This window comes from Lissotriton helveticus, chromosome 12 (assembly GCF_964261635.1).
Source record: "Lissotriton helveticus chromosome 12, aLisHel1.1, whole genome shotgun sequence".
NCBI lineage: Eukaryota > Metazoa > Chordata > Amphibia > Caudata > Salamandridae > Lissotriton > Lissotriton helveticus.
The window spans coordinates 673,145,675-673,172,154 of record NC_136073.1 but is presented as its reverse complement, the minus strand read 5'-3'; the positions used below and the strand labels follow the sequence as shown (position 1 = coordinate 673,172,154).

At 44.8% G+C, this 26,480-nt stretch overlaps 1 protein-coding gene across 1 annotated transcript in view; it reads left to right on the top strand.

The window, feature by feature from the left end:
• EDC4 (enhancer of mRNA decapping 4) overlaps window positions 1-26,480 on the top strand; it is a 734,765-nt gene that overhangs the window by 254,545 nt on the left and 453,740 nt on the right. The window contains exons 13-14 of the mRNA XM_078670461.1: window positions 7,696-7,768; window positions 18,919-19,010. Coding sequence (XP_078526587.1) covers window positions 7,696-7,768; window positions 18,919-19,010 — 165 coding nt within the window. The remainder of the gene's footprint in view (window positions 1-7,695; window positions 7,769-18,918; window positions 19,011-26,480) is intronic.

Here is a 26,480-nt window from a genome sequence, read left to right as displayed (position 1 = left end):
CTTAGCCTGCTGTGTCCTTGCGCTCCTGTAAATATATTCGTAACGGTTCCCAAATGTCTCGAGGGCGAGATGTGGGTGGCATCAACTCTGCATATACAGACAATTGTTCCTGGCAATATATGAGGTCTCCATCCAATCCTTGAACTTGGGCGCTCGCCTTCTCCCACATTTGCAGGCCACCCTGTATTTCCTAAGGGCGCCTTAAAATCTCTGGTATATCCCAACAGTGTGGTGGGCGGGGTATTGGTTATGTGTTCCCCTGTTATCTGTCTGAGTGTCTGTCACCGCTGTCCAGTATGCTAAGACAGAGGGGCATTCCCATGCCAAATGTAAAAAGTCAGCTCCTTCCCTCCCGCATCTTTCACAATTGTTGTTTTCCTTAAGCCTGAAGCGACACAATCGTGCCGGAGTGTAATAAAGTGGGTGCTGTGGCGGCTATTAATTTGGGTGGTTCGGCAATGGTAAATAACAAGGACCCCCTGATTGTGGATCAATTTCCTGGGTCAGGGCAAGCAATATAATGACATGGTACAGCATGGATACTGTATGTGTAGGGGAGGACCGTTGCAATAAGGCATGTAAATGAGCGGAGGTGGGGGTCTTGGCGTGAAAGTCTGAAGTAGCGGACTTTACATCAAGGCGGAGCCTCGCGTACATAAATAACTCTATAGTTGAGGGTTGGCAGTCTTTAAAAAAAAAAAAAAAAAAAGTGCTCCAGTGTACGGAAGATCCCGTCTTCGTACAGTGCTCCCCAAGTCCGGACCTTTAATTTACGTAGCATTTGTTGACACCCAACTTCCCTCGTGACTGGGATATCTAGTCTCCCGGCTAGTGGCAGAAGTGGCGAGTATAATGTGTCCACTTTCAGGCAGTTAGTAATGGCCCTCCATGCTCTATTTGTGCATTCCACTGTGATTGGATCTGCTCATGTAGGATTCGTGGGCACGCTTATATAAGCAGAGTAAGGGGTTGGAACCATGGGCCAGTGTTCTATCGCAAGGTGTGGCATGTATGGTGGTGGGTGCATCCAGTAAGCCGCAAAGTGTGCCTGGGCGCTCAAAAAATATAGCTCCATATCGAGAACCCTCAAGCCTCCCTTATCAAAGGGTAGAGTTAATACCTTCCACTTCAGCCTGGGTTGTTTGCCCCCCCATATCAGTCGAATCAGTTGTGATTTGAGGGCTTTAAAAAAGGATTTGCTGTGTGCAGACGGAATACAGGTGAAGAGGTAGAGTAGTTTTGGGAGGACGGCCATCTTGATCAATCCTATCCGGCCCGCTAAGGAGAGCGGCATTGCTATCCATCGTGTAATGGAGTCTGTAAGTATGTCTAGTGCTCTGCCATAGTTGGCCCTCCTGAGGTTTTCTCTGTCTCTGGTTATCACTATTCCAAGAAATTTTACTTCGTCTTCACACCTAGTCAATAAGAAGTCTGGTGTATTTCTTAACGGTGTCTGTGAGGGGGAAAATTTGTGATTTGCTACAATTAATGTTAATAACCGAGTAGCGCCTGAACTGCCCGGACTGCAGGAATGCCCGCAATATGCGATTCAAGCTTTCCTCGGGGTCGCATTAGTACAATGTGAGGTCATCGGCGTATACAGAGATAAGAATTTGTCTTTCCTGGTATACGAGAGCATGCTCACGATGATGTTGCCTGAGCTTGGGCGCAAGCGGCTCCATGGCAAGAGCGAATTGGAGAGCGGGCATCCTTGCCTTGTTCCCCTCGTGATATGGAACCTGGGGGAGCATGTTCCATTAATGAAAAGTTTGGCTTGCGGCTTTGTGTATAATAGTTGGATCCAAGCAGGGAAAGGGGGGGATCCCATTCTCACCAGTTCACTGGCCAAATAGTCCCATTCAAGGGAATCAAAGGCTTTGGTGGCGTATAAAAAGACTACCACCGCCGCCTGATCTGGCTCGATGTCCTGCATTAGAGCGAAGAGTGCACGGAGATTATGCTATGTTGCTCTTCCGGATATAAAGCCTGATTGGTCTGGTAACACCAGAGCAGTCATCAGAGGGCTGATTCTATTGGCAATCAGTTTGGCCAAGTTTTTGGCATCGCGGTTGATAAGCGAGAGTGGCCAGTAAGAGTTGCATCTATCTCTTGCTTGAGGAGCGATATGATGAGTGCCTCACGCATTGTTGGCGGTAGCGTGCATATCTCTCGCGCCTCCTCGTATACTTGCTTCAGAATAGGCATAAGGGCATCACTGTATGTTTTATAAAATTCGGTCGCTAGGCCGTCTGGCCCTGGAGCGCGGCCAGATTGCAGTTGCATAATTGCAGAGCGTATCTCCTCGTCCTCAAAATCCACTAGGAGGAATTCCCTCTGACCATCTCTAGGCCAACCCAGCTCTATGTCCTCCAAACAGGGCACACCCTCCATCAGTTGGTTCCTGTGTGTTGTGTATATCTTGGTATAAAAGGCATGGAAGGTGTCTAGTATGTCTGGGGTGTCCCTGCAGACTCTGCCCTCGTGATCAATAATTTCCAGTATGGTATTGGGGAATCTGGGTTTGCGAGTGAGCTCGGCAAAGGCCTTTCCAGGGTGTTCCCCCTTCCCCATTTTGTCAGGCTCAGAAGTATTTACAGCGGAATTTGCATTCTCTCTCTGCCGTATCTTGATATTCTGTCAATTTGTCTCTGAATTGCTCCTTCAAGTGAGAGCTTGGATCTGAACGCATTTGATTTTCGAGTTGAGTTCATTTTCAAGCCGTTGATCGTATTGCGGATATCCCTCAATATGCCTCCCCCTTTTGCAATGCAGATTCCTCTAACAGTCACCTTGAATGCTTCCCATACTGTGGAGAACTGAGGGACTGTGTCAATATTACGCTGGAAGAAATCAGTGATCTCCTGTCCTAGCTCCGATTGGAATGGGATGCCTAGGAGAGCATTCACCGGCAATCTCCAGTTTTGGTAGGGAGACAATGAGCAGGGAGGAGCCAGGGTTAACCATACCAGCTAGTGGTCCGAGTATGTTCTCGGCAGGTGTCGAGCGGACATAAGCCATGTTTTGAACCCTCTAGTGATCAGCCATCCATCTATTCTCGACCACGTGGAGTGTGTAGAGGAGTGACAAGTGCCCTCTCTGGCGGCTGGGTGTAAACTCTGCCATGCATCTATCAGGTCATGGGCAGTGAAGATCTCTAATAATTGTCATTGGCCCCTGTGTAGTGGTATGGTTATGGGCGTTTTTTTTTTTGTAACTTGTTTTTATTGTTGCATTAGCAAGCATAAGGTTGGAGGAATCATCTGCTGGCGCGGCGTCAACATTCAGCCGCGGTCAGCCAATCACGCAACTTTTCTGCATATAAAACTAGGCAATGTGGCATTTCTTCCATTGAATAACACAGGCTCCTCAAACTGGTAAATAAGCAGTGATGCAGGCAGGAAACCCCACCTGGGGGGACAAAGAGGAACAGTAGTCGTGGAAGTCCCTGCTGTGGAGGTCGTTGGAATAGGGCCCGTGCAGGTCGTATAGTGGTGGTGTCGTGCAACTGGGGGGACAAAACTGTGGGGGGGAGCATGGTGGCAATAGCAGGAGCGTCGCTAGAAGGGACGGGAGTCGGGCGATGGGCTACGAGAGGGATTCACAATATCCATGCACGTCGTGGCTGTGCAGTCAGTAGGCGAGGTCGTCCCATGCGTGGGGCAGCCGGGCAGTTGGCGTGGGGGGGGGGTGTCACAAGTGGTATGGTTATGGGCGTTGGCGATCAATCGTTGGGTCTAGGGTTAGATTAAATTCCCCCCCACCCCTATGCCACGTGAGTGGAGCCTATGTCAAGGATTTTCCCCCAGAGAACATTGAAGAACGTAGGGGCGTTAATATTAGGGCCATAACATTAAGCGAGCGTGACGGATTGATATGACAGTCACCCCATGTAATACAGTATCGCCCCTGAGAGTCAGCCATTTCTCCTATCGGTACGTATTGGACATGTTTCTTGATAAGTATTACCTTTCCCTCGAGTATAAGTGGAGTATGTCGAGCACCATCTATACGGTGCCCCTCGGGATGTGAACGTGGCCGGGGATTTGGGGCCCATATGAGTCTCTTGAAGCGTTGCAACATGTATATTATGTCGGTCTAAGTATGCCAGAATGTGCCAGCATTTCCTGGGGTTTCCGAGGCCTCTCACGTTTCACGTGGTTTGGTTATAGCTAGGTGGGGCCGGGTGCGTCATTTGTCATACGATTAGCATGTAATGTACGGTGCAGGTTATATACTGTATAAGCAGTGCAGTAGCTTAAAGTAAGGTCTGTGTTTAGTGTGGGTGAAACTGTCGCCAACTTTCCCTTTACTTCTTTAGGCTATTCACCATTTATGGGTGTACATTTACTCCAAAGTGGAGACTTGCATGTCTAAACCCCGTGAATTCTTGGGATGGAGCCCAGTTTACTAGTGTACAGTTTACAAGGTACTAATTGTAACTTTTCACACAAATGTGGATATCTCCACCATCTGGTGGTGATCTCCCATGTTAAAGTATAGGGAAACGTTTACAAGTTAGAGGTCACAAAATATTTTAAGATCGATATTAATGCAAATCAATTTAAAATGTTTATTTGAAATGTAGAACAAAATAAAGAAATAATGCTACAGCATTTTTCATTTATTTTTTAATTAAATATTGAATTATTCTGAATATTAAATCAGAATGTATTTCTTAATAGTTAAACAAAACACTTAACATATAAAAAGTATTTTTGTTTATTATGTAGTACAAATTACTAAGTTATGTCCAGAATTAAATTAATTATTTTATTTAAAAATTTAAATTGTACATTTTTACATTTAAGAAAGATTCTTAACATTTTGTAATAAACTAAAGAAGGTGTTTTATATTTACACACACAAACAGTTACACACTTTTGTAGACCATTAAAATAATTAATATTTTTTTTAAGTTGATATGAGTTAATTTATTTTTAACATTATTTCCTATGATCTGTAATGTCAAGTCCTTGCTGCCATTATTGTCTATGGGAGGGTGTTATAGTACAGTGGTTGACCATGTGTGGTGCTGGACCTAGCTCCAGCTCTACATTTATGACTGTTTTGAGTCATTTATAGCTGTAGTAACGATAGAAGTGCAATTTGCAACGTCTTTGATTTGCTGTCTACGGTGGTAGATGTAATTTTGGACTACTAGATGTCATTAAACAAGGTCACTTTTTTCAGGTAGCTGGTTGGTAATTAAGTAGTAGTAAGTAATAAATTCTTTATTTAGATATAAAACATATCTTTAAAAGATTCTTCCAGCACGTTAATACAATCTTACAGCTTAAAAGAGATTAAAAAATAAAGAAAATAAAAACAGAATAAAATGTGACTTTCTTATCAGTGCTTACTGCAACATATCAATTTAAAAATAGCACTCCCGGACAATGCAAATGGGGTTAGGAACACATTATGCTACACAGCAGTCCAATTTTTCTAGAAGCCTGTAGGCATACTGAACGAATTTGGCCAATTTTATGTTTAAGGCAGTGTTTTCTAAGGACAGAGCAGCAGTAATGGCGTGTCTGCAAGTCCGAACTCCCAGCCTGTTCCATTCCGGCCTGAGTAGGCGTCTGCGTTGGGAAATGAAGAAGGGGCATATGCAAAGCACATGCAAAAAAGTTTCGCTTACAGACCCACACCCTCTACACGTTTGATCAGCCCTTTTTTGCCGCCATACAGGGAGATTTTGTAGGAAGCGCCAGTCTCCCAGTCTTAGGGCGATCAGACATCGCTTTAGATGGTAGGAGAATGTGATCGAAGGATAATTTGCCGGGTAAAGTCGTTTATAGGAGTTGGCTACTGCCCAAGCATGGCTGCGTTTCGCAAGGAGAGCTTTATCCATAGTCAGGGATTTCAGTCTTATAACTTTTTTGATTGTGTTTTTGAAGGCAGTCTGACTTGGGTTGAGGGCCCAGAGATCCGCAGCAGACGTTTGTTGGATGTAGTTATTTAGGAGGCGGCCGTATGTTCCTCCCGGATTGCTCATACTAATTTCGTTCCAGACCAGGAGTTCCAAGGTGCCAGCTTCTGCCTTCCTTAGTTTGTGGATCAGATTAAGATATGAGCCAACATTGGAGGATTCATAATTAGTTAAGCCCAGCTCTAGTCTGACCTGTGCTGGCGAGGAGGTACTCGGCAGGTGAAGCAGTTTCTTATAGAGTTTGGTTGTCAGTTTGTTTAGGGATTTGTTCATTTTTCCCTTAAAGATCTCTATGCCATACGAAAGTGTGGGCCCGATCTTTGCTCTAAGCACTTCTGGTTGGCTTTTGAACATATTGGCTCAGTTAGAGTTTTCGTGTGGGCTGTTTTAGCAGAGATTTGTAAGGTGTGAATTCTGGAGGAAGAGTCATCAGTTAGAATTAAAATGAACTTACCTTTGGTAGCCACCTTTCTGATGGATACTTTTATCTTTATCCAGAGTCCTCGCAACTGCCCTACTCCCCTCTCTGAGGAGTGAGTTCAAGGTTTTCCTTAAAAGGTTCCAAGTTAGCATTGTGTTGTGGTGCGTGCCTGTAAGTTTCACCATGTCAGTCTTGTTCTCTTCTAAGGGTGCGAAGAAGAGGATTGGAAGTGATATCAAATCTCATAGTTGCACCTTACCTGGCTTTATGTCTCCATCGCTGGAAAGCTATTCAGTCCTGCGGCTTGAGTCTCTGAACAACACCTTTCAGTTCAGGGGACTTATTCCAAGAGTTTTGGATCCATACTAGCACCTGCAAGGTATCTGTGGAACAATAGATTGTCGACCAGAAAGACTGTTACCCAAAGGTAATTTCTACTTACCCTGTCTTGCTTAGAACCATATTTGGGTTTCATGAACATAGGCACTTTTTTTTACACGTCCCCCTTTTTTCTACATTCCTTTTGGATTTTCATATCAACCAGATTGACTTAGAAAGAAAATTTCATAATACATTTTTGTGAGGAGTGTTTTCATGTTTTTATCTAATGTCCACAATGGATTTCTAGTCTTTTGTAAACGTTTGTTACTTATGGTAGTTTTGCACTGGTGAAGAAGGTATAGAGGCTTCCTATAGCTCACCATTTGTTTTATTGCCTTCTGGAATACTATTCAAAGTCCCTTCAAGTCATATTTCCCATCATGTTGGGTGCAGTGCATCACTGGTTCTCTTTGGTGTCTCCACCCTTAGAATATCATCCTCAGTGCCTACACATGGGCTACTCGCTGTGCTTTTTGTAAACATTGTACATTAAATGAGCTTTTGAATTGGCGACTCAATTTGTCCCACTAAAGTTCCTATTTAGTTAAATGCCTTCGTTTGATGTTCTTGCTGCCTACCTGTCAGGTCAGCATTCAGTTTATCCTTTCTAAGAATGTAGTGCAAGGGAGATGAGACATTGAGGTCATGTAATGTTTGCATTCCTGTTCTAGGCAGACCCTCTCTTATTTAGCACATCTGCCATCTCTATTCCTGTCCATATAGGTCTGTGGTAAAGACAAAAAAGGGAGTATTGGAATCTGGATGCTGTTCTTTGGAGTGTAGAGTGGAGAAAGAGTGGCTGTGCTTTATCTGGTGTTCAAACCAATTTATTTATGTGCTCATTCACCAGTAGGGATGTCCTTTTAGCTTAGGATGTAAGAGTACTGTTATCTTTGTGCTTAATAACGTGTGACTATTTGTTGCTCTAACGGGTTTCCTCCTTCTAATGTCTTGTTGGCAGAAGACTCCCCTGAACTAGGCGCTGAAGAATCTGCTGCAGGCATTCTAATAAAGCTATTCTGCGTTCATACCAAGTAAGTTGCTATACACACAAAATGGCTGGGTGTCTTCCTTTTCCTGAGTTAATTTGATATTGAACGGATTATTTAAGGGTTTCCTGAACGTATCAATGTTTTGTGTTCTAATATTTCTTATGCCCATGCCAATATCTAGAACCATGCATCAGAAGAATGTGGCGCATTACGTAGATTGTTCCGAAGATTACATCTGCTTTTTTCAAATTGTATTATAGAGATATCGGCTTTGAACAAGTTTCAATAGTCTTTTGTCCTCCTGTTGGAGTTGTAACCAAATGCTCCATTCCATTGCTTGTTGTTGCAGTAATATTTCACGTGTAATTAGAACTATAATATTGCAAAAGTGCTATTGACATTTGGGCTTTGGTTTGCTTGAGGTTCCTTGGCTTGAAGGGTGTGAATCGTTAGGATTTAGCTTGTTACACTCTGTGATCACATGTCGCTCCACAGGCATGTAGTAGAGAACGACTCTTCATATAGCTTTTATCAGTCTGTGGAACAATCCAGACCCATACATCAAAACAATTGTATGCACGTTTGCTGGAAAGTGGACTGTTATGTGGTGTGGTTGTGCGATCTCACCGTGTAATAATGTCACAATCTTCATCAGGTCCTGTTAGGTTCATTTGACAAACCTTAGCCCGGTCCTGGTTAGCTGTGGCACAGAGCTTAAGCAAAGGAATACGTGTAAATCATTTAGAAGTATGAAAACCGTTAATAAGAAGGAAACATGATACAATACAAATCAGACAATTTATGAAAATAGACTATATCCTTATCCACATTGACAAAAATCTATTGAGGTGAACTGGAGACATGATTTTTCAAAGGAAAGTAAATGATGTTGTTACTTTACTCTTAAATGCAAAAATAAATCTTTGCAAGCAGTTAGTAGCCAATGGGCTAAAACACCAGTTAGAATCTTCTTTGATTAGCCACACCAGCTGGGGCCAGTCACAAGGACCACTCAGGGCCAAGGGAACAGTTTAACTGTTGTAATTAGCAGTCTAAAGGTCCTTGGGGTACTCTTCAGTCCAGCCTAGAAATAGTCATGATGATGGGGATGAAGTATGCTGAGATGATGAAGAGATGCAGTGAGCTTTCCTGGGGCACCCTGGGGTCCCACGAACTTCATGTGTTGTCTCCGGCTTCAGGAATCGAAATTCACGTTGCAGCAGGGAAGCCCAATGCAGGTTCAGTTGCCAATAGTCAACTGGTCTCCCTGTCACAGCGGTCTCCAGTGTTTGAAGATAGTTAAGTTATTTTTTCTTGCAGGGCAACCAAATCCCACTTCCACAACGGGCACTTGTCCCACAGACATGGCATCACCACAGGCAGGTCAGGAGTCTGTCTCCCAGCAGGCATTTCAGCACCCAGTGGCGGGCAGATGATCCTGGGCAGATAAGCTCTCAAAAGTGCAGGATTTCCTCAGCTTTTGTGGTCCTGTAGATGCAACAGAGAGTCAGACATTTGACTCTTGAACTCACTCCTTTTGTTCTAGCACATGTCACAACTTTCTCCACAAGTGGGTGCTGCAGGTTCAGCCCTCTCCTGCTTGGTACTATGGTTCAACACGTGTAGTCCAGTCTTTGGTGCAGCCTCTCCTTGCTGGGTTCAGTGGACAGCAGAACAGTCTTTCTTTGATGATCTTCTTTCCCGCCCAGTAGTGATTTGAGGTCTCGGTGCCAATTTTATGCCAGTTACAAGCTTGTACGAGGAGGCATCTAACTAGCCAACAAGCTGCCAGTTCCCTCAGATTACGCCACCGACTTAGTGACAATTTCCTGGCAAGTGTGGCATCCGGCTGTCCCATAGTGCACTATTCTGCCCACTCCCAACATGACTCGCATTTATCCTTCAAAGACTACTTCCGCTTTGAAGTTCACCATCTGTGCTCACACCCTTTCTGGCCATCCTGCAGGAGGAGGTCACATCTCTTCTCTCAGCAGATCATTTGTGCCTCTTCCTGCGAGTGTTCATGCTTCTCCATAGGAGGGTAGCAGGCTGTCTCAGGGACACCAGCTATTTGCAACAGAAAATGGCTATTAGAACATTTAGTTAAAGAAGTGTCAACCTTCTAAATTTGCCTTTTCCAAAATAGTTTCATGAATTCTGACTTGGGCTACAAGTCGGGTTTAATGTGGCTATTTTGGTAGTCCTGTTCAGAAGTTAGCATTGCTGAGTTGTTAGAGTGTAACTTCACAGTATCCATTTGGGCTACTAGTCTTGCCACTGTAAAAGTGAAAATGTGGGGTTTTACTGTCAGGACATTTAAAACAGTAATGTACCCTGCCTTTAGGGATCTTGAGGCCTACCCTAGGGGTGTCTTATAAATACTCAAATGGAAGGTATGAACCTTGCCATTGGTTCAGATTGCAAAGGCAAGTCAGCAGTTTAAATACTGCTCTACCAGTCTGCAATGGCAGCCTGGGAGTTATGCTATACTCTGTCACTCTTGTGATGGCACAACAAGTTCCTCAGTCCACAAGTGATATTTAACTTACAGGCTATACGTACATGTAAAACCAAAGTCTAGGTGCTTATAAGTAAGTTAACTCCGGTCAATTGGGGTCAATCATTTGGACATGTACTTTGTAAATGTTAGAGGAATGATACTAGGGCCTGGTTAGCAGGGCCCAGTGCACTTCCAAGTCGAAAACCTGCATCATTAGTCCAACTGTTGGGTGTTATCAAAAAGAGGCATTTCCCAACGAGGATCTTCCCAACCATTTGATCAGGTTAGTCCCACACGTGTAGCGCTCTTTCATAGAGCCCATCACATGTGCCATTTAGTCCTACAGATGAATGTTACTGCCTTCTTTGTGCAAAGCCCCTTAGCTTTACTGTACTAAAGGGAAAAATATCAGTCCCAGAGCAATGCTAATTAGACACCATTTCCCTGAGGTCAAATGTTGCATCATGTCATTTTTTTGGGTCACAGTGTTAATAGATTATCCCAACCAGTCTGTGTAAAAGCTGTGTAGGCCATTATTTTCCTTTGCCCTATGAACATAATTTGGCTTATGTAGTGAAATGTTCCATGACTGCATAGGTGGACTAAATCTTCAGCATGCCACCAGTCTTCTTATTTTCTTCGTTATTTTCTTCATTTAACTACAAAGGTTATTACAAATTTGGGGAATGATGTCTCACAGAATTTGTGAACCTTCAACATTTCTAGAATCCGTTTATTCACTGTTACTTTATTTTGTATTTTTCCACAATATTTTTAAAATGTTTTCGATCAAGCTATTTTTATGTACTTCCAGTATTATTTTTCTGCTTTTCACATTTTACCTTGATTGTCTTGACCCTTTTCAAGTTTTGTGAAAAATAATTGATGACAGCAATGAATAATACATACACTGCCTGCATTTGGATCTGTTAGTAAGTATGAAGCCAATTTGCTTAGTTCAATGATGGCTTCCACTTTAGTAGAAAGGAATGCCAGAGTGTGCCAAGTGGATTTGAGATGCCCTCTTGTTACATCGTCTGACGAAAATACATTTGAAATTAAGTCTTATGTTTGAAATGTGCATGAGCTAAATGCAAATGAGGATGACATTTTAATACAAATTCTGCACCTTAATTCCTGTCTCTTGGATAAATTCTATCTGTTGTCTTTATTCAAGCAAGGAATCGAAGACTGAAAGGAAAGATTGTCCCATCTCACATTTTTATAAATTGTTATGAAAAAAGTCTCTCATATGCAGATGTGCAATGAGCCACCACCTGTGATGCCTCTAAGGCAGTAAGCAGGGATAAAGCAATTACATTTTTTTTAAAACCCAACACTTGGGGTGTATAATGAAAGAAAAACTAGAGGCTGATTTAAGAGTAAAATAACAGCAATAACAGGAAGTGAAAACCCTCGCTCCTCCGAGAAAAATAAGAAGCCAAGTTGATTTACTCCCAGCAGAAAAGTCTAAAAATACCTCTTGCGTCTCAAAAATTTTGTGAAAAAGCCAACAGAACGGACAAGCCTCTAGTGTCACTGGAATACCTAATTTCAGATACCATGATAGGTTTTTGACTGCAAAGAGACTTAGAAAAGAGAAACATACTTAAAGAATTTTATCTGATGCCAGCACCCACTCCACCAAGCAATGGCTGACTGCTTGACACCCATACAATGGCTCACTTTGCTGCAGGATACAAAACACGACCTGGAGATGGAAAAATCACATGTGAAAAAGTGCAGAGAGTCATAGGATTCTATAAATGCTTCACCTCATTATTGAACCTCCCCCATTGACCAAGCTGTTCAACACCTTGCAGGACACCGGGTATGTGATGGAATCTATGGGTGAAGCTGGCATGACTGATCCACAAACAAGATGTGCACTGTGCGGAGCTCGCGGAGTGCAGAAAACGCCGCTTCGCGATGTGCAGCAGAGTTTTTTTCCCTGCTCACGATCGTGAACAGTAAGTTCACGAACTGCCGCTCGGGTAGAATTTCTACCCGAGAGGCAGGAATACCGGCACATACTGCAGTTCGCACTACGCTACTCATGGAACTTCGCAGAGTTTTTTTGTAATTTCGCAGCGTTTCCTGTAGCGAAACTCCGCGAACTACACCCAGGCCTGCTAATCTCACTACTCCAATCTAATGAGTTACATGAAAGCCTTGGTGAACAGCATGGAAAAGTGTATGCCCTTTTAATTGACTCCAGATCGGTCAGGGTTCTCAGGAAGTCGTCAGACTTTTGTTAGTATATGCAGGGTTCTATTTTTGATTGAGAAGGCCAGTAGACACTCTGCACCAAAGTTAATACTGGCCTTCATGAAAAATGGATTTGATCGAGTGGGCCTTTCTCCAGCAGGTGATGGATAAGATGGGATTTGGATCTTACATGCAAAAATACAAATGGGATAGCTACAACTGAATAGCAGAATCCTGGTTAACAGATGTAAGCCAGAGAGTTTACGGCTCTCCCCTGGCATGAGGATGAGGAAAGGTTCTTCACGTAAGACACAACTCTTCTCAAATGACATCATATCGTCTCTAGTTGACCCATATTCTCCATACAAGCTGCTATCCTCCTTTTACATTACTAGTTTTATGTGTGTCAGAATTTGCCACATAGAGAGCAGGAAACTGCACTAATTGGAGACACTTATTCCTGGACCTAATGATTAATTCATCCACCCAGTGTAAGACTGATTTTAAACTTTCAGAAAATGATACTCATATTTTTATTTAAGACCCTGGAGAATGCAGCCAATAGTAAGGGAAATGGGGATGGGAGAACTCACATCATTCAAAAAACTGTTTCCTAATAATGAAATGACCAAGTAACTTATATCACTCATCCATTTACACTGAAAGCTCTCCTGGAGGCCCTTTAAGTAGCCCTATATGCTGAAATTAGAGAAAGTACTGGAGACTGAAATAACACATGAGGAATGCACCAAACTTTGGAGGAACATACCTACGCTTATCTTATTCTTCATGGGATATGTTGGAAAGGTTGTAATATGGAGGGATCTGCTCTACATGTGTATTGAGCCTACCCAGTGCAACAGTGTTGTATAAATCAATATTAGGCTATATTAAAAAAGGCTACTGCCCTCGCAGTTCTACACAGGGCTGAAACTGTTTCACAGGAGTCCCTTGCATTTGGCTCCGACTCATGGCATTGATGCCGAATTCCAGTGACTACATTACCTACTAACATTTACACTCAAACAAGTGTGACTTTTTGGACTAGTTCACTTATCCTCAAACTGTAGGGAGTACCTGAAAGTTCTAGTTATATCATTTAAAAAAAATAATATATGTATATATATATATATATATATATATATATATATATATATATATATATATAAATAGTTAAACGTGCCTGATGTACTTTGCTAAAAAATCGAAACTACACAGAGGACATGTTGTACACTCATAAATGCATGCTGTTGCTGAAGTTCTGATGCCAAGTGTTGGCGCAAAATAAGCACAGTCTGTAATAACATCACCTATGTTACAGACAGTAAGACATAAAATCGTAGGGAATTGGAAAAACTCAAGAGCCTCTAATGTTTTGGTCTGGACACACAGGTTGTGGCAATTAATGGCAATGGAAATGTTATCATATGACTTACGGGGCGAATAGAAGAAACTTTAAGCTCTGTGGAAGCCAGTGATGAAATAGTTTGGGAGATGACACACTTAACTTGAAATGTCTAAGAACATTAAGGGTGTTGAGTATAAATTAGACCCTAGAGGGCTGTTTTAGAGGGTAGCTCAGAACTAACCAGAGGCACGAATGATATCTACATTGGTAGAGGAGAAAAAACTCTGAATTTGGTGGTATGGCTCAAGTTGCATGAGAAGAGGGAGGTACTATGAGGTGAGGGAGCAAAGGGTGAAGGCTGGATGGGGCTAGGGAAAATGTATTGAAACACCACTGGAATTGCATTTTCTTATGTTGAATTTTAAGAAAACTAATAAAATGTTTTAAAACATCCCACATAGCTATAACGATTTGTGTAGACCCTTTGGATGGGAAAAATCCCTTAAGGAAGTGTAAGATCTGTCTGGAATTGCTATGTAGGATGCAGAGTTACAGAAAGGTCCACCAGTTTCAGAAGGACGAGGGGAGCAAGCATTATCCTCATCTGTCGTGGCTGTTTCCAGCCCTCCACCAGTGTAACCAAACCTTCTCTTGTGTCACCTGTTTACAGTTCAACATCAAGGAATTGATATAGAGGTTATTGGATGTTGCTCAATGGACATAGAGGCATTCTTTGCTATTGAGATCGTTCTCAGCGTCAGGAGTCTGGTATTCTTTTAGGGGTTGCCTGTTGCGCCTTTCCCTTTAACCGCATGCGTGCGGCATGATTTCCGCCCGTACGCTGGATTTTGCGGATTCGCACTTTACATGACGAGCTGGGCTCGTCATGAGCGTGCGAGGAGGCTACCTCATGACGAGCCCAGCTCGTCATGAGCGTCGAAGGGGTTAAATAGTCTTTACATGATGCTCAGTGTCTGACCTTACAAGAATATGATTAATTACTCTGGTGCATATGGAGCCCATGGTGCGAGGACCCTCCTCCTAACCCAGCTTCAGAAAACAACTCCGAATTTGCAACAGCCAAAATATAAATGCCCTCTGCCATAGAGCAGTTTCTAACTGATGTACCAGTTTGTCCTTTGCCTAATCCTGCTTGGCCTCCCTTTTCAGTAGGCAAGAGAGAGGACAGGTTGGAGCAAAAATATAAGTTACATGGAGGTGAGAGCCTAGAAGTTCCTCCCAAAGAAAAGCAGAGAAAAGTGAAATGCTCTTGATGCCTCTAAGTGCATCATAAGTGTCATGAGATGCATTGGAAGGTCTGTTCTAGATAACTCGAGAGACTCATTGCCCTGCTGATAGATGAAGACATAAACTTCCCAAAGATGACATGATTGATCCTCCTTCTACTAAAGAAATATATTTCCCAACCCTCAAAGGATGACAATGATGATACTATCACAAGTATATATACTGTAAGAATATTGGCCAAACCACCAACTCAAATTTGTCCATAATATGATATGATTTGCCTTTGACAAAGTGACAAATGTCACTCAAAACGAACCTCAAAATGAAGGGTGTCCCTCTCATGATTTTTTAGATATTACTTCCTAAGCCTTTACCTCATCTTTTCCAGCACAGCATCAATTGATGAACCGGTTTTACTCTGGTTTCTCTTTATCATCTGCGTGTAGATGATAAAATCCAGTTAGTGAAGAACAAGGCTGACACAGTTAAGTCAGTGGGTGTTTCAGAAAGAAATGTTTTGGAAAATCCTTTTCACTTGCTATGGGGATAGGTAAGTAGAATCTCCATATTCCTTGGTGGAAAAGGCAACAACACATGCAAACAACCGGGAGCAGCAACAACAACAAATTACTTTTGATTTTAAATCAAAAAGCTCTCAGGAAATGTGATTACCAGCAACCTCCCATGGCAATGGCAGTTTTGTTCTGCCACTTTTCCCACATACATCAGGTATTTGAAACACTTCCAATCATTTATTTTTGTGGCAGACAATAACCTGATTTATAGAAGTAACCCACATCATTTTGAACAGGATTGGTGTACAGTAGGACAGTCACAGGAGACATAGAAGAGTAAGGAGAGTGGCTTTTTGCATATTCCATCTTTGATGAGTGATTAGGATGGCTATTAAATGCAAGAAAACCACATTCACCTACAGAGTTTAGATTTGACTAAAGCATGGAAAACGCATGATGGAGAGGAAGGCAGTTGTACTTCCTTATTTTGGCGTTTTCCATATTTCCATATTTCTCCTGTTGGATTGGCTGGCACTGTGATTTTTTTTATGTGGGGTTTCTTTAAACGCGGGAAGTGAAAGGCTGGCCCAAATTGCCATTGCGAGTTCTAGTACATGCTAGTGCACAAATGGCAGTCCTTGCAATAGAGGTTATTGGGATTTGTTCCGAAACATCCCAGGCCCAAAATGCTATCTTATCTTGGACCAGAAATTTGACAACAAATTGGTCAGAAGAGAAAGATTCAGTATACTAGACCTTCCTCAGATTTTCCCACATCAGCTTGGGCTCCACAGTACCACTCTATACGTCCTGCCACATCCCTATGTCTGAAAAAGACAGAAGATTCCTGTGGTTCTGAACTCAGGTCTTATAGTATGTGGTTGTTCTTTGGCATCCCCAAGTGCATCACACAGGATGCAGCTGCACTTCAGTGTAAATACATCTTTGCATGTCTGTACATAGATGGATGGTTGCACAAATCCTGCTGAGCATAAAAATTGTCTTTGGATCTTCAGGCAACTTCTTTTTTAGATTCTGGCCTTCCTAGCTGTGCGGCCAAGGATATTATGCAACTTGTTCTAGTCAGTCATTCAATAGTTAGAGGTAAATTTGACATAAATTGCCAATTTTCTTTTTTATTATGTTGGAAAAATTGTAGCTTGTCTAGAAAAGTGTCAAATTTTGAAGAAGACTCCATTTCCAAAAGTCGAACGTTCTCCTGGGTGGAGGAGCCCAGTGCCAGCTCTATGAAAAAGCAGGTGTGTCTGAAATATCAGAGATTGCAGATTTCTGGAGACTGGGAGGAAAGAATTCACTTGACCAACAATATTTTTTAGGGAATTGTGTTTCAATTCAAATCATTGTGACTGTTCAGGAATGTTTTCCTCTTTGTTACCCGGAGTATAACATCAACGTGCCCGAAATAAGTTCGACTCACTTAGCTATGAAATCTTTCCTTTCAATCGTATGTTATGCATCCTTCTTGAGACTTCCAAAACTATGACGATGCGTTACCTCGGCACTGGTTGTGAACCAGATTGAGGGTCCGGCAATAAAAGTGCAATATGTCAGATAAAATGTCTGTAATAGTGATCCTTTCCCCATGCCTACAGAAATAAAATGCCAGTCACCGACCTTATAGAAGACCATGAATGGATACCAAAAAAACTCTGGATCCCTCATCTTTGAAACATCTTTGAAACATGTGGAGCACCATATGTTGCTTTCTACTTTCACTATGCAAAAGCACAGTGTTGACACTTTGCCTCTATATTTCGTGTACCGGATCCCTAGGGAATGCTCTTTTGAGTGTTTGGGAGACTGTAATATGATACTTACCTGTTTCTTCGAATGTTGGACTGTCACCAAGATGTCAGGCAAGATCCTCCACACCAGTTAACAATTTCAGGGCTTGCCTGCCTGTCTCTTGTGTAACATCAGTAAGGCCTCCTAAATCTGCCAGATGTCTGTATGAATATTCTATGACAGTTAAAATGCCAGTGCACTACATCTTCAAGGTGAGAAGGCACTGACTTATCTTCATTTATCCAAATTTAGTATAGCAGATGGTCTTCTTGGTATCCATTACTTCAGCAAGAAGGGTTGGATAGTTTCAAGCTCTTTGCACTGAAGAGTCTTGCATGACTTTTTATTGCAGAACATATTCTAAAAATCTAATCCTTCTTTTCTTGAAAACATAATTACTGCCGTTTATCTCAGTCTGACTCTTTGCCTCCATCATTTTCTCTGCACCCTAGTTTCAGAACAGAGAGAGTTATTCATGTCTATGTTAAGATACTTTTAAGATACTGCTTATCCAAAACAACTATTAACCATTAACAGGGATGTTAGCCTGTGTTGTATAGCTTCCACAACACAGGCCATGGCTAGGTGGATACTGACTTGTATCAAAACATGCTATCTAGGTCCTAGATTTGAACTATGCCCGTCAGATCTATGAATTATTCTGTTCAGTGAGGTAAAGCAGTCACAATTGTTCCTGTAATAGACCTTTCTGAAGCCACTTAGATGGCAGTTCCTACCTTAGCTAACTGCTACTGTGTTGATTTTGACTCCACAACAGGTACTAGGATGCTAACCATGTTATTTTCCTAGTTAGACATCTACTTAATAGTATGCATGGTTGAGAAGATTTTATTGCTGGATTGTGATCCAGCTGTTGGGGTCCTTAGTGCTTTAGCTGTTGGATGGCAGACCTATACTTGAACCTTAACTTTTTACATCTTCCGTTCCTACCAGTGTCCATCAGTAAGACAACTAGAATGGTAATGATCTGCAGCAAGAAAACATCAATCCTGTTAAAATGCCAGAGACTGTAGCAAAAAAATACACTGACTGGCCAAAAGGCGTACTAGAAAACCAAACCCAGCTGTGGTAATTGCTGTGTTTGAGGTGCCAGTGATCTTAAAGAAACACAGCTCAGTCGTTTGTGTCTAGGAGTAATGATGCACAAGTCAGATTCTCAGATAAGGATACATGTAGTCTCTGCATCCATTCCCCAGATTACTCAGAAGTTCTTAGTTATTACTTAACGTCTCTTCCAAACCTTAGTATCTCCTCAACCTAACCTAAGCCTTATTATTTTAGCAGCAATGTTTTTTTTAATGGTGGGTCTCTAAGTGCAGCAGTGTACCTATTTCATTGAGATGCAAAACAAGTTTAGTTGTGATGCAGTTGTGTGCTCTCGTTTTTAAAAGTTGTTTATTGTGGGAGGGTCAACAATTCATTCCATAAGATAAATGAAAAAATTACATAAAATAAGACAATTATACAATTTTAAAAAAGGGAAAGAGATAAGAAAAAAGTGCTCCTGTTTCATGGTAAAATAGTCATAAGATCTTACATATTTCAGGGCCCTGCAAGATGTGCAGATCCGCTTTCAGCCTCACCAGAGTTTGGATACAGGCCCCGTGATAGCACCACAGGACTCACAAGAAGACTTCAGTAAGTTAATTGCTGGTGGAATTGTAGAGAATGCATTGAATGGGTGACTGATGTGATGAGCTGGGCTTTTTATTTTATGTGATTTTGTTCCATGGGTGTGGCATTAAACTCTCCAGTTTCTCATGCAAAATTAGCTTTGATTTGAGAACGTTCTTGAGTATCTCTATGTGAATTCTGCTCCTCTCAGCATACTGCTAGCAATTGCTTTCATAGAGGACTATTGTGTATGAAGGACAATGCATTTTAAATCGGCTAATCCAGAAGCAGAGTGGCTTTGCATACCAGTGGTTTTGTTGCTGCATGATGGTTACTAAGAATATGGTTTGTTTTCCTGGTCATGCGGAACTCTTCATGTTGGTTATATTTGTCTCTTCTACATAACCTCCCTTGCTTTTTTTAGCTGTTTTGGATATAGATAGCGCATCTTCTTCCTCTTTTCCATTCAGAAGCCTGTACAATTTCGCAATGAAATTAATGTGTGCTCTTGAAGATCAGGTCATGCATTAAAATCAGGAACTGTTTAGCTGCCAGAACATTAAGCTAACTGCGCAGGGGACTATCCATCACTATGTTTCCACGTGTTGAATCTGTTTCCTGGAAAATAGGTTTCATTGTTCTAGGGACCTGCTAGCTGGGTAGGTGCAGAGCAGATAGAGTATGAGGTGTAGGCACCTCTTACTCTATCTGCAGAGCAAATCAAGCTTGTAATTTGTGGCCTAGCAAGGAATGGTGTTGTTCTTAGTTTGCTGGGGAGAGCCCCTTGTGACCTGCAAGCGTGGACTGGTATGGTCCTGGAAGCACATGTTTTGCGGCATGAATCCTTTTCAGGATTCACATGCTCTTTATCTATTATGTCATCTACTGGTTGGGTCCGGAATCTGCAAGAAACACGTTAGTGATAGATTCCTTACCTTAGAATTACCCACAGGCCTCAGACTGGATCCGGAAAGTTTTCATCAGCAGTAACCCTGCGCGTCGGTAGGCCTCTTCGTGCGGCTCCGCATACGTCGCTGGTGTCGTAGTTGCCGAGATGGCGTCGCTGGAGCTACTTGGACGTGCCCACGCGCGCGGACGTCAGTTATTTCTTTTTCCGCACCAGCAACAGCAGATCCGGATAGAGCGGTACCCCCCAGTCAATTTTTGACTGAGTTTTTGGGACTTTTGTCTCTGGTTTTTGAGTCTTTGACTCCTGGTGTGTAGGGATGCCCGGTTTTAAATCTTGCGCGGCTTGTCCCAGCACAATATCAGCTACGGATCTGCACCGTAAGTGTCTCTACTGTCTAGGGCACGACTCCGGATTTTGCCAGAATGCCGGGCCCCGGCTCTGAAACTTTGCGGGAGCGGTCCCGGAAGTTGCGGGAGGCCCGGGAGTCTGCACCGTGCCGTTCAAGATCCCGGCCCCGTGGGAGGTCGAGGGACTGGTCGCGGAGCGGCCATCACCATCGTTCGACGAAGTCTTCACACTCTGAGTCAGGTAAGGTGAAGCACAAGAAGTCGAAGAAGCGACGACGCTCTCCGCCAGCCTGTCGGTGCGGGCGGGCCCCCCCCCCCCCGCGGACCCTACGCAGTTGCCGATGACCTGCCCGCCCTTTCCGGGTCTATCGGCGACTCCGGCCCAGCTGCAGGAGTTCCTGTCAGCCATGGCACGCGTCTTTGGCCCGTCGGGCCCTATAGGCATGCCTTCTGACTCCGCTTGTCCGACTGGGGGTCCTCGCTCTTCTACGTCGTCTGCTCAGGCTCGACGTCGTCGACGACTCCGGTCTCAATGCCGAAAGACCCCCATGGATCCATGCATGGATCCCCGTCGATGTCGGATGGCCTAGTATGACCTCCACCGACATCGATGTCGACGGCGCTGCCAGGCTCCCCGACCGATGCCGTTAACGGCTTCCACCCCAATGTGGGTACAGTGCCAAACCGGTGTCGATAGACGCCGATTTCAACACTGCTGGGAAATTTCTATCCCTTTCTCCATCCACCTCCTTCTTTTCCGCCTGCCCGGCAGGTTGTGGAGGACGGGAAGGACTGGGAGCGGTCCGAGGACCCTCTTGCAGCCCAGTGCGAGTTAGACCCGCACTGGGAAGAGGAATTGGAGGATGCAGGTGACCTGGATTTTACTCCAGAACCTGGCACACTATCTCCTCCTACCGTGGCTACGGAGGAGGGTGGTACATATTCGGTGGTGTTGTGTAGGGCGTCTGAGGCCCTCGACCTCCCTACGGTTGCCATAGGACTAACCTCCTGACAGAAGGGCTTCGGCCGGCATCTTCCTCTATGGAGCCGCTGCTGCCCTTTAATGACGCACTTTCAGACATTCTTTTGGGCACCTGGTCCAGGCCCAACACAGGGGATCCTGTGGATAAGAACGTGGCCCGACGCCATCGCACGGCCTGGACGACCCTATTTTCCTCTCCCAACACCCTACCCTGGAGATCTTAGTTGTCCAAGCTTCTGCGTCCCCCAGCGCAATCCGTTCTGCACCTCCGGATAGAGAATCCAAGAAATTGGAACAATTTGAAAAGAACATTTTTATTTCCGCCAGTTCGTGCCTGCGGGCTGTGAACACCGCATGCCTTTTGGGCCATTATTCCCTTTCTGTATGGGACATGGTTGCGCAGGTGCTGCTTCAGTATCTGGAGGAGGCCCGGAGGGTGCTCTCCCAAGCTATTGCTGAGGGGAGAGATGTAGCCAAGTTCACGATTCGTTGTGGCCTTGACACCGCCGACTCGCTGGGCAGGGCGATTTCCACGACAGTGGCGCTACTCCGACACGCCTGGCTGAGGACGACTGGCTTTTCCGGGAAAGTCCAGAACACTCTGATGGACATGCCCTTTGATAGCACTCACCTTTTTGGTAACAAGGCAGTCAGTGCGTTGGAGCGTTTTAAAGACTTGCGGGCTATGGCCAAGGCCTTAGGCCTTTCGGGCACTAGCACTCCTTCCGCTTCTGCTTTTCGCTCCTTTCGTGGCCATGGAAGGGCTCCCAAACTCGTTCGTTCCAGAGCCATAGGCCTGCCCAGCAACAGTCTCAGCGCAGCAGCTGACGTGGGTCGTGGGGCCAGCGGGCGTGTCAGTACACCACCTCCCCTGCAGCCACTGCCTCCAACCCTTCCTAGTCCGGGGTTTCAGTCCCACCACACACCAGTGGATGGCAGGATTCGCCATCATCTACCCCACTGGTGCACCATCACTTCGGACAGGTGGGTTCTGCAGATAGCCTGACCGGGCTACTCCCTCCCCTTCGAGACTACCCCATTAGCCATGCCAACTTAGTACCACCGCATGTCGGGGGATCACTTGGCACTTCTCCAGCAGGAAGTTGCGGCCCTCTTGGCCAAGGGGGCCATCGAGCGCGTTCTGATGCCAGAAGTAGGTCGTGGTTGCTACTCCCACTACTTCCTGGTTCCAAAGTAGGACAAGGGCCTACGTCCTATCTTAGACCTTCGGAACGTCAATCGCTTCCTCCGGAAGGAGAAGTTCAAGATGCTCACACTTGCCCAGGTCTTATCTGCCTTCGACCCGCAAGACTGACTGGTAGCGTTGGACTTGCAGGACACACTATGTCATATCCCCGTCCTGCCGGCCCACTGGCGTTACCTGCGGTTCACGAGCACTTTCAGTTCACTGTGCTCCCTTTTGGCCTTACCAGTGCCCCTCGGGTGTTCACAAAAGTGATGACGGTGGTCGCAGCTCATCTGTGCAGATCAGGGGTTTCAGTCTTCCCCCTATCTCGACGACTGGTTGTTGAAGGCGGGCTCGCCCCAAGCAGTCCTCTTCCACCTCCAGACTACGGCTGACCTTCTGCATTTGCTGGGGTTCTCCATCAACGTGGCGATGTCGCATCTGCTTCCCTCTCAAAAGCTCCTCTTCATCGGAGTTGTTCTGGACGCGGCGCAGTTTTGAGTTTATCCTCCTGAACAGCGAGTCAGGACATTCGGGCTATGATTCCGAACTTTCGGCCTTTGTCCTGGGTTTCGGTCAGGATGACCTTGAGGCTGCTGGGCCTCATGGCCTCCTGCATCCTGCTGACCAATCATGCCAGATGGCATATGCGGGCTCTGCAGTGGGACCTGAAGTTCCAGTGGGAGCAGCATCAAGTGGACCTGTCTGAGTATGTCCAGGTCTCAGAGGGCATGGCACAACAGTTGCAGTGGTGGCTACGAACCAGCGTTGGGTCAGCGGCAGATCCCTTTCCCTTCCACAACCGGAGCACGCATTGGTGACGGATGCGTCCTTCCTGGAATGGGGAGGGCACATGGGAGAGGCGGAGTCCAGGCTCCATGTCAACCTTCTGGAGCTCCGGGCGATCCTACTTGTACTGAAAGCATTCCTTCCCTCTGTCAAAGTGAGAGTCATGCAGGTGTTCACTGACAACACCACCGCCATGTGGTATTGCAACAAACAAGGCGGGATGGGGTCGTGGACCCCATGTCAGGAGGCTATGCGTCTCTGGACATGGCTGGAACGTCAAGGCATTTCCTTAACGGTTCAACACCTGGCAGGTTCTTTGAATGCCAGGACGGACGAACTCAGCCACACATGCATGATGGATCACGAATGGCGTCTTCACTCTGAGGTGGCGCAGGGTCTCTTTCAACAGTGGGGAGAACCTTGGTTAGATCTATTCGCCACCGAAAGGAACGTGCAATGTCATCGGTTCTGCGCGTTGGTATTTCCAAGGCTGCACTCGCTTGGCGACGCTTTTCGTCACGAGTGGAGCTGCGGTATATTGTATGCCTTTCCGCCTATACCGCCGAAGAAGATCAGGTGCGACCGGGCCCAAGTCATTCTTGTGGTTCTCTGACTGGGCTCGAAGAGTTTGGTATCCTGAGCTACTCAGTATGAGCATGGATCCCCCAATCCGACTGCCTCTTCGGGAGGATCTTCTGTCGTAGCAGCAGGGGACGGTCCTCCACCCGAACATGTCGAGCCTCCACCTACATGCGTGGAGATTGAGCGGCAACAGTTGATTCCTTTTGACTTGCCTCCTGAAGTCTGAGATATCATTCTGGCAGCCAGGTGTCCCTCCCCTAAATCGCTGTACGCTTGCAGGTGGAACAAATTTGTGGCATGGTGCACAGCAAAAGCTGTGGAGCCCCTTTCAGCCCCTCTTTCAGAAGTCCTTTTGTTCCTTCTTTCTCTGGCCCAGCAGAGCTCTGCTCTGGGCACTGTTAAGGGCTATCTTTCTGCAATTTCGGCCTTTCTCCGGCTCCCTGATCAGCCCTCTCTTTTCAAGTCCCCTGTTGTGAATAGATTTCTCAAAGGCATTACTCACCTTTTTCCTCCTATTCCGTTTCTGATGCAGCAGTAGGACTTGAATCTGGTTCTTACCTATTTGATGTGCACTCCCTTTGAGCCGCTTCACAACTGTCCTCTTTCTTTATTGACTTTGAAGACTGCTTTCCTGGTTGCCACCACCTCTGCTAGGCGTGTGAGTGAGCTCCATGCTCTTTCCTGTAAGCCTCTTTTTCTAGCTGTCCATCCGGGCAAAGTTGTGCTTCGCAGTCGTCCTTCCTTCTTGCCAAAGGTTGTCACTGCCTTCCACATAGGGCAGACTATCACCTTGCCCACTTTCTTTCCGCCTCTGCACCCTGCCAGAGAGGAAGAGAGGCTCCACTGTCTGGGCCCAAAACGTGCGCTCTCATTTGACCTAAATCGCACTCAACAGTTCAGAGTGGATGACCAGCTCTTTGTTGGCTACGTAGGCGCCAAGAAAGGCTGGGCTGTACACAAGAGGACTATCTCCCGCTGGGTTGTCTTGTGTATCAAGGCCTGTTATTCTCTGGCTAAAAAGGAACCACTGGTTGGGTTGCACGCCCATTCTACCAGGGCGACAGCAGCTGCTACGGCATTGGGACGTGGTGTCCCCCTGCAAGACACCTGTCAGGCAGCCATGTGGGCCTTGCTGCACACTTTTACTAAACATTATTGCCTTAACAGTACAGTCCGGAGAGACAACTGCTTTGGCCGCTTGTTTTCCGTGACTTTCTGGTGTGATCTTGGTTCACAGACCCACCACCGGTGTGGTATTGCTGGGGTATCTATTCTAAGGTAAGGAATCTATCACTATGTGTCTCTTTCAGATGAACAAGTTACTTACCTTCGGTAACGATATCTCTGGAAGAAACATTAGTTAGTGATAGAATCCTTACCGCCCCACCCTTCTTCCCCATTCTCCAAACTGATTTCTATCGTTAAGGTCATCCTTTCAGGTCCCTAGTTTCAATGCACCAGTGGTCGATATCCTGCATGGCTCTGCGTTCCTGGTGCGGAAAGTTGTGTACAGAACGGACGTCAGCGCGAGTGGGCGCGTCTAAGTAGCTCCAGCAACGTCATCTTGGCAACACCTGCGATGTACGCTGAGCTGCACAACGACTCCTACCGACGCTCAGGGGTACTACTGACGAAAACTTTCCGGATCCAGTCTGACGCCTGTGTGGAATTCTAAGGTATCTATGACTAACTAATGTTTCTTAGAGATATATTGTTACCGAAGGTAAGTTACTTGTTCATCGTGTCTCGTCTGTAGTCTTTTTTTTATTTTAATCTCTTAAATTGTTCCCGGACAATTGACTTCTTTAAGAGATTTTTTTCAATAACTACAGATGGGCTGGTGGTGACGCCAGAGTGTCTTACCTCCAGCAGTAGCTTATCATCTTCATAGATATGTTTGTCACCTTACACCCATGACATCTGTTTCTTGATTTCCACACCATAGAGGCCAGAATCTGACGCTAAACTGTTTTTTGTTCTGGAGTATATACTTGATGTTTTGTATGTTTTTGTCCCTGCTCTTTTATTGACACGCACCCGAAGTCCAGGTTAGTCTATAATCCTATGACTGCCTTATGTAATGTGTGAGTTTGAATCGCTACATGTATTTCTGATGATTTTGCATGAAAATCCATTCTAGCACTGTTACAGAGAGGTCAAGTTTTGTCTACAGTTGTTGTAAGGTAAAAGGTGAGCGTTTTGGTGCTTATCTTGAGGTAATCGGGTCTGGTAGCGCAGTGGATGAGTGAATCCACTGTAGGGGCCTGTGTTCGACCTCATGGTCACAGGTTCTAATCCCGGCGGGTCCACTCAGCCTTTCATCCATCTGAGGTCGATAAAATGAGTACCATTGAGTTGGGTAACAATATACATCTGTTATTCAGCGCCTTGAGACCTTTGGGTGATACGTGCGCTTTACAAATACACGTTATGTTTTGTAAATGAGAAAACTGCAAGATGAGTAAATCTCCTCCTGGCGAAAAGACCTCTAGCACATAGGAAACAATGCACAGCAGATCAGACTTTTAAAACCTTTTCTTTAAACATGGACCAGCACTGTTGTAAGTGTTGAAAGGGCACTCCCTATTCGAGCAAATTTTATCAGTTTTATGGAATATCGTATGAGTATCATCCTGTTCTTTTTAAGGCATCCGTCCTCTCCCCACTGTGGAGTTCTTTTATCGTTGTTGAAATGTTT